This window comes from Cucumis melo, chromosome 8 (genome assembly GCF_025177605.1).
Source record: "Cucumis melo cultivar AY chromosome 8, USDA_Cmelo_AY_1.0, whole genome shotgun sequence".
Taxonomy (NCBI): domain Eukaryota; kingdom Viridiplantae; phylum Streptophyta; class Magnoliopsida; order Cucurbitales; family Cucurbitaceae; genus Cucumis; species Cucumis melo.
The window spans coordinates 22,961,974-22,970,429 of record NC_066864.1 but is presented as its reverse complement, the minus strand read 5'-3'; the positions used below and the strand labels follow the sequence as shown (position 1 = coordinate 22,970,429).

Genomic DNA, 8,456 nt, shown 5'->3' with positions numbered 1-8,456 from the left:
CCCAAATCCACCGAGCAAATGGGTCCGAGCCCAAGCCTGTCAAGAAAATAGGTCCAAGCTCAAGCCCAACAAAAAAATAGGCTCAAGCTCAACCCCAACAAGCAGATGGGCCCAGGCCTAAGCCCGCCCAACAAGCAAATGGACCCAAGCCCAACTAAAGCCCATAGAGATTCTCTATAAATAGAGATCTTCCCATTGATCTTTTGGTGGAAGGAAGAATCGAAGCTCTGAAGAATTGAAGACAAAAACTTTTGAAGGCTCTCAAGACGTGCAAGTTATTATCAATCGCGAGATCATCCTTCTGAAAGATCGAAGACTTGGAAGATCAAACTTTCCTTGAATTTTAGAAGATTGAAGCTCGAATTGACTTGTAATTACAACTTCCTGAAGACCGAAGATCAAAAAGTTCTAAGTTTAAATTGTATGTGAGAGAAAGAATCAAATGAGTAAATATTAGAGATTGTATCCACAATACATAAATCAATACAAAGTTCGATTCCACGAATTAAATTTCTTCTGAAATCTCGTGTGAATAGTTTGACACGTCCTGTGGGATCATCTCTACCTTTCATCTCTTTCTCTTTTTGAAGAACATCCAAAGAAAATCATGACATCTCAAGGCAACACTTCCAAAGATCTCAGCGACATCGGCAAGCGACCAAACACTCGTAGCCGCTCAAGAGAGATTCAATCATTTGAAGATACGCCACCTTTTGAAGTTGCAAAGAATATTTGGGAGCAAATCTCCAAGCCACCAAAAGGTGGAATTGTAATCAAAGAAAATCCTGCGATTGATGAACACTACTCGTTCTCTGAACACTCAAGTGAGGAGATGGCTCACCCAAATATAATGTCAGTTATGGTAACTGACGTGGATACAAGTGAAAATAGAATGGTGGAGCTTGAAAAGAAGGTGAACATGCTCATGAAGGTGGTTGAAGAAAGGGATTATGAGATTGCATCTCTAAAGAATCACATTGAAAGTCGTGATGCTGCTGAATCAAGTCATAAACATACTGTCAAGAATACTGACAAAGGGAAGGCAGTTATGCAAGAAAGTCAACCACAAAATTCGACCTCAATTGCATCACTGTCTGTTCAACAATTACAGGAGATGATTGCAAACTCCATCAAAACTCAATATGGTGGACCTGCTCAAACTTTCTCTTTGTACTCCAAATCATATACGAAGAGGATCGACAATCTCAGAATGCCGAATGGATACCAACCTCCCAAGTTCCAATAGTTTGATGGAAAAGGCAACCCAAAACAACATGTTGCTCACTTCATCGAAACATGTGAAACTGCTGGTACGCGAGGAGATTTATTGGTCAAACAGTTCATTCGAACTCTCAAAGGAAATGCCTTCGAATGGTACATCGATCTGGAGCTTGAATCCATTGATAATTGGGATCAACTTGAGAGGGACTTTCTCAATCGTTTCTATAGCACCCGACGTATAGTCAGCATGATGGAGTTGACAAACACAAGACAACAAATGGGAGAGCTAGTCATCAACTACATCAACCGATGGAGAGCTCTGAGTCTTGACTGTAAAGATCGACTTACCGAACTGTCTGCAGTGGAGATGTGCACCCAAGGCATGCATTGGGAACTTCTTTATATTTTTCAGGGAATAAAACCTCGCACGTTCAAAGAGTTGGCGACTCGTGCCCATGATATGGAATTGAGTATCACCAATAGAGGAGCAAAAGATTTCTTGATTCCAAAATTGAGGAGTGACAAGAATGAACTTGATGACACTAAAAAGATCGCAAATAGTGTCATAAAAGAGTCTATGGTTGTTCATGCAACTCCTTTGAAATCTTTCTCTAAAAGAAAAGAAACAAACAATTGAAAGAAAGCATGATGGTGATGAAAAGCGACGGTCAACTCTTAAAGAAAGGCAGGAAAAAGTTTATCCATTTCCTAACTCTGATGTTGCAGACATGTTAGAGCAGCTGCTAGAGAACCAACTTATTTTGCTGCCAGAATGCAAACAACCAGAACAAGCAGGAAAAGTAAATGATCCTAACTACTGCAAGTATCATCGGGTCATTAGTCACCCTGTTGAAAAGTGTTTCGTGTTGAAAGAGCTAATTCTAAAGTTGGCTCGTGAAAAGAAGATCGAGCTAGATATTGTTGAAGTAGCTCAGACGAATCATGTTGCGATCGAGATGACTTCAAATGTTCCGCCATTAACACAACTTGATGATCAAAGAAAAAGCTTGATTCAATTTGGGACTTCCGAACCTATAGTTGTTTTATTCCAACAAAGGATCGTGACGATAGACTCCAAAAATAAAGAAGCGCATGGTAAGGATGATAGCGAAGGATGGATAGCAGTCACTCGTCAAAAAGGGAGACAACCAAATTCCATTCAAAAGAAGTCGCGATTCCATCAAAAGTATGCAAAAGGAAGCATCTCCTATAAAAAGAAAGGAAGAAGGAACAAAAAGACGTAGAAGCCAAAGCCTATCAAAGGAAAAGACGAGGACTTCCTCCAACCTCGACGGTCGATAATTTTAGCAGAATTCCTCCCAATAAGTTTTCTTGAGGATCATCTAGAAGAAATAGTAGAAGTTACTGCATGTCATGCTGCCAGCATAGTAGAAGTCGACAACAATTATGGATCTTCTAAAAAAGTCGACAATTCAAATGAAATTAAGGAAAGGACTTCAGTCTTTGATCGTATCAAGCCTTCAACTACTCGAACTTCAGTCTTTCAAAGATTGAGTATGACCACAAAAGAAGAAGAAAACCAATGTCCAACGTCTACTTACACTCAAACTTCAACTTTCAAAAGGCTAAGTATCTCCTCATCGAAGAAAGATCGACCTTCAACATTTGTTTTTTATTGTCTAAAGATGACCAACGATCAACAACAAAGAGAGATGAAATTTCTGAAGGAAAAACCATTTCGTGAAGAAAATGATGACGATAAGATTCACAGTTGTGTCCTATCACGCATGAAGAGGAAGTTGTCTATTGACATAAATACAGAATGTTCCTTGACCGTGAAACCAAAATTTATTATCTTCACAAATCCTACAAACGAAGGAGATGAACAAATCCTTGATGAAAATAAAAGTTGTTAAATAGGCACAACTCCTTATCGCAAGAGCCTAAACTGTATGGTGCTCCTAGCCTACAAGAGATTAAAAGTTGAATGGCAAAAAAAAAAAAAAAAGTGAACTACGTTATGACTTGATTCCTATGTTATAAAAAAGGTACGTAGGCAGCTTAAAGTTCACTTTAAATTTAGTTGCACATAAAAAAAAATATCATTTTTCATTATGATGATGTAAGCGCATAGTAAATGATGTGTAAACAGTACAAAATGAAATTCAGGAGCAGTCACACCAGAATAAGAACATTCTCATTACCATTCAACAAATTCTTGCATTTACAAGAATACAACTAAATGGGGCAAAAGGGGGCAAAGTTAAAGCCTCCACTTGAAGAATGGGGCCAAAGGGGGCAAAGTTAAAGCCTCCACTTGAAGTTCTTAAATTCTTTGCGTGCAGCGTCCAAGCTCTTATGAACCGTAGCTAGGGCCTCGGTGGCTTCTTTGGTGACAACAGAGATGTTTAATTGTCTACATTCTTAAAATGCGGCTTCACCTCTTCTTCAAAATGTTGACCAGCGAACTCTACTCCTCTTCGATATGTTGCAGACAAGGATCTTCCCATGTGTTGCGGCCAAGAGGATCTTCATCTTCATCTTCTCACATGTGTTGCAACCAAGAGGATCATCATCTTCATCTTCTCACATGTGTTGCAGTCGAGAAAATGATCATCTTCATCCTCTCACAAATATTGCAGCCGAGAGAATCTTCATTTCATCTTCTCACATATGTTGCAGTCGAGAAAATCATCATCTTCATCTTCTCACAAATATTATAGCCGAGAGGATTCATCATATTCATCTTCTCACATATATTGCAGTCGAGAGGGTCATCATCTTCATCTTCTCCCATGTGTTGTAGCTGAGAGAATCTTCATCTTTATCTTCTCATATATGTTGCAGCAGAGAGAATCTTCATCTTCATCTTCTTACATATGTTGCAGCCGAGAGGATCATCATCTTCATCTTCTCACATATGTTGCAGTCGAGAGGATCATCATCTTCATTTTCATCTTCTCACATATGTTGCAGCCGAGAGGATCTTCATCATCATTTTCATCTTATCACATATATTACAGCCGAGAGGATCTTCATCATCATTTTTATCTTCTCACATATGTTGCAGCCGAGAGGATCTTCATCATCATTTTTATCTTCTCACATATGTTGCAGCCGAGAGGATCTTCATCATCATTTTTATCTTCTCACATATGTTGCAGTCAATAGGATCATCTCATCTTTATCTCACATATGTTGCAGCCGACAGGATCTTCATCATCATCTTCACATATGTTGCAGCCGAGAGGATCTTCATCATCATCTTCAATATGTTGCAACAGAGAGGATCATCATCTTCATCTTCAATGTGTTGTAGCCGAGGAAATCATCATCGCATCATCTTCTCACAAATGTTGTAGCCTAGAAAATCATATCTTCATCTTCTCACAAATGTTGCAGCCGAGAGGATCATCATCTTCATCTTCTCACATATGTTGCAGCCGAGAGGATCATCATCTTTATCTCTCACATATGTTGCAGCCGAGAGGATCATCATCATCATTTTCATCTTCTCACATATGTTGCAGCCGAGAGAATCTTCATCACCATTTTCATCTTCTCACATATGTTGCAGCCGAGAGGATCTTCATCATCATCCATCTTTAATGCGGCACACTCGATAAATTTGTTCAAGCGGCACTCGATAAATTTGTTCAAGCGGTGCTGCGTCTCTAAATTTGTTCAAGCGACGCTCCATCTCCAAATTTGTTCAAGCGGCGCTCCATCTCCAAATTTGTCCAAACTCATGTTTGCTTTTAAAAGTAGAGTTACTTTTTATGAAAAAAAATAAAGATAAGTTTGTAGAAAAAAATTGTAAAAGTAAAAAAAGAATTGCAAAAAAAATTTAGCTTGAAAAAAATGTTAGAACAAAATAGTTTAAAAGAAAAAAAAAAGAGAAAAGAAAACTTTTTTTAAAAAAATAGGGAACTAAAAAAATGTGTGTAAGTAAAAAAAAAAATTGAAAAAAAAGACAAAGAAGAAGAAAGAAGTAAAGAAAAGAAAAAAAAATGAAAATGAAATAAAAGTAAACTAAGAAAAAAAACGAAAATGAAAAGAAAATGAAAAAAAATTAAATATATATATATCGAAAAAAATAGAACGAGGAAAAAAAAAGAAAAAAAAAGAAATCTTTCCAAAATTAGGGGGTTCCTTCAGCCTCGTCCCTTTTCTCTCCCTCTCCTTCCTCTTCTCCCTGTGTGCTCTTCCTTACCAAATTGAATGAAAAAAAAAATCTATTTTTTTCTCTCTATCACCTCTTCTCCTAAATCATGAAAAAAAATGAAGCACATCGGATTTTTTTTCTCTGAAATAAAGAAAAGGAGTTGGAGGATCAAACACATAAACAATGATGAGAAAAAAAAAAAGAGATGAGAATTCTTGATGTGATATGTTTTCAATTTTCTTCCCTATTTATAGATTGAAGGTAGTAAATCAAATCCCCAAACTTCTCAACAAAGCAGTTTAGATTGGGTGAGATTCCAGGGGATAATACTTTTTTTTAAAAAGTTAAAAAAAAAAGTTTTCAAGGCATATCCCTCCCATATCCTCATCATAATTAAACCTAAAATTGAAAAAAAAAAAACCTCAAAATCTTGAAAAAAAATTCCCCTGAATTTCTTTTCTCATCTATTAAAAAATGTTTAAATTTTTATCTCAAATCATAAATGAATTTCAAATGAAGTAAAAAATGGCAAACTTTTCAAATTTTAAGTTTGGGGGCAATTCGCTAAAAATTCAAATTAAGAGAATATGCAAAAAAAAAAAAAAATCAAAACTTTGACTTAAATTCATATTTTGATAAATTGGCAATACTCCAATTTTATAAATGTCAAGTCTCAATTCTTCCATTAAATTCATTGGTAAAAAAAGAATCCAATTTCATTCAAGTTTATTTTTGGCTATATTCCAAAAAAATAAAAATAAAAAAATAAATTGTGAATTGAAATCAAAATTCACTACAAAATTGATATTGGATCGTATCCAAACTTCATTTCAATCAAACTTATGTCCAAAAGCATAGTTTGATTAATTCGACATATTAACTAGAGCAAAAGTCAAGAACAAGATCACTTGTATTTTGTGTTTCAGCTTATCATTTTCGAGATTCATCCACCCATACACGTGCACAAATCTCGAAAAGGGGACATTTGTTAAACAGAAAATTTTGGCCAATTAAATCACTCCACGTCATCACAGCAAAATTGAGATGATTATAATTTGATTGGATTTGGGTAATCAAGTTTTCTCATATCCAACCTAGTTCAAGCCCTTGAAGAAAAATTGGACCAAATAAATAATGGACTCGAGCTTGCGCAAATAAGTGGGCCCGAGTCTGAGCCCACCAAGTAAATGGATCCAAGCCCAAACCCATCGAGCAAATGGGTCCGAGCTCAAGCCTGTTAAGAAAATAGGCCCAAGCTCAAGCCCAACAAGCAGATGGGCCCAAGCCCAAACCCAACAGGCAGATGGGCCCAGGCCTAAGCCTGCCCAACAAGAAAATGGGCTCAAGCCCATCTAAAGCCCATAGAGATTCTTTATAAATAGAGACCTTCCCATTGATCTTTTGGTGGAAGGAAGAATCGAAGCTCTGAAGAATTGAAGACAAACTTTTGAAGGCTCTCAAGACGTGCAAATTATTATCAACCGCAAGATCATCTTTTTGAAAGATCGAAGACTTGGAAAATCAAAATTTTCTTGAATTCCAGAAGATTGAAGCTCGAATTGACTTGTAATTACAACTTCCTAAAGACCGAAAATCAAAAAGTTCTAAGTTTAAATTGTATGTGAGAGAAAGAATCAAAGGAGTAAATATTAGAGATTGTATCCATAATATATAAATCAATACAAAGTTCGATTCCACGAATTAAATTTCTTCTGAAATCTGGTGTGAACAGCTTCAAAGATTAATTAATTTAATACATATTACAATTGTCCTCTACGAGTTTTCATGTTTTGAAATCGATTCATGATAAGTTTATTATCTAACTTATCCAATAAATCTTTCTCAATATAAGCTATAAGACAATCATTTATCCATTGATCTCCCATTCGATTGTGCAGTCGAGTCTTCATAATATTCATAGCAGAAAAGGTTCTCTCTACAGTAGCAGTTGCAATCGGTAAAATCAACGCCAATGTGAGCAACCGATAAATTAATGGGTAGATCTTATCTCTTTTTGTAACGACCACTTTCACTGCAAGATCACCAATGCTTTTTAGTTCAACAAACTTTGAACGTATATCAATAATGTAATTTTGAAGTTGATCCATAAATATATATAGTTCAATAGCTGAAAAGTCTTTTGGATAAAACTGAGCAAGTCGACTAAGTTTTTGTCTATCAAAAGCAGCAAATGAATTACTCGAATTCAAACAAGCCATACAGAGAAACAATTCACTAAAACGATTATTCAACACTTGAAATTGCATATCAATGACAGTATAGAAGACTTCAACATGATAATGAAGCAAATTTGTAATTGGTTGAGATTTTTGACTTTTTCGTCCTCGAACTAAAAACATAGCATCCATTTTAAGAACTTCAATATCATGACTATTGCAAAAATAAGAAACTCTTTCCAATAATGAAGCCCAAACAGATTCTCTCATTGCTTGTAGTCTACCTTTACAAATGTTGACTGAATTAATTGCATTCACAATATCCCGATCTTTTCTTTGTAAGACTTGAGACAAGTCATTTGGGATTCCCAATATATTTTTCATGAGATGCATATTGAAAACAAAGTCAAATGAAAAGATTGAAGTCATTAGAATCTGTGCTTCATATTTTTGTTCTGAATTTGATCTACTGTCCACAATTGTCTCAAGCACATCAACAACTGAAAAGAACATTGTAACTAAACTCGTTAAAGTGTTGTAATGTGATCCCCATCGAGTGTCTTCTGGTCTTTTAATCATTATCTCTTGATTTAATCCTCGTCCACTTGATATTTCACCATTACTTAAAGCTTCAAAAATTTTCATGCTTTGTCTCTCTCGTAGAATATCTTGTGACAATTTAGGAAAATTTTTGATATTTGGGAAATAAAATTATTGAACTTTGGAGGAATAAAATTAATAAAAATGATCACAATTCGTAGGATTCGAACCTCTAACTTAGAGGTTGTAAAATGAAATCATAGACAACTACACCAAAACTAATATTTTGGAAAACAAAAGCATTGTTTAATATATATTAGTTTGATATTTTAAAATTAATATTAAAATACAAAAATTGATAGTGTGAGGGGGGCACATGCCCCTGCTGGTCC

The 8,456-nt window shown here is 35.6% G+C and overlaps 1 protein-coding gene across 1 annotated transcript; it reads right to left on the bottom strand.

Moving 5' to 3' along the window:
• Positions 1–7,107: 7,107 nt before the first annotated feature.
• On the bottom strand, positions 7,108–8,169 carry LOC127150698 (uncharacterized). The gene has a single exon (XM_051089201.1). It carries the CDS (start codon positions 8,167–8,169, stop codon positions 7,108–7,110), a length of 1,062 nt encoding a protein of 353 aa, XP_050945158.1.
• Between the last annotated feature and the right edge of the window lie 287 nt (positions 8,170–8,456).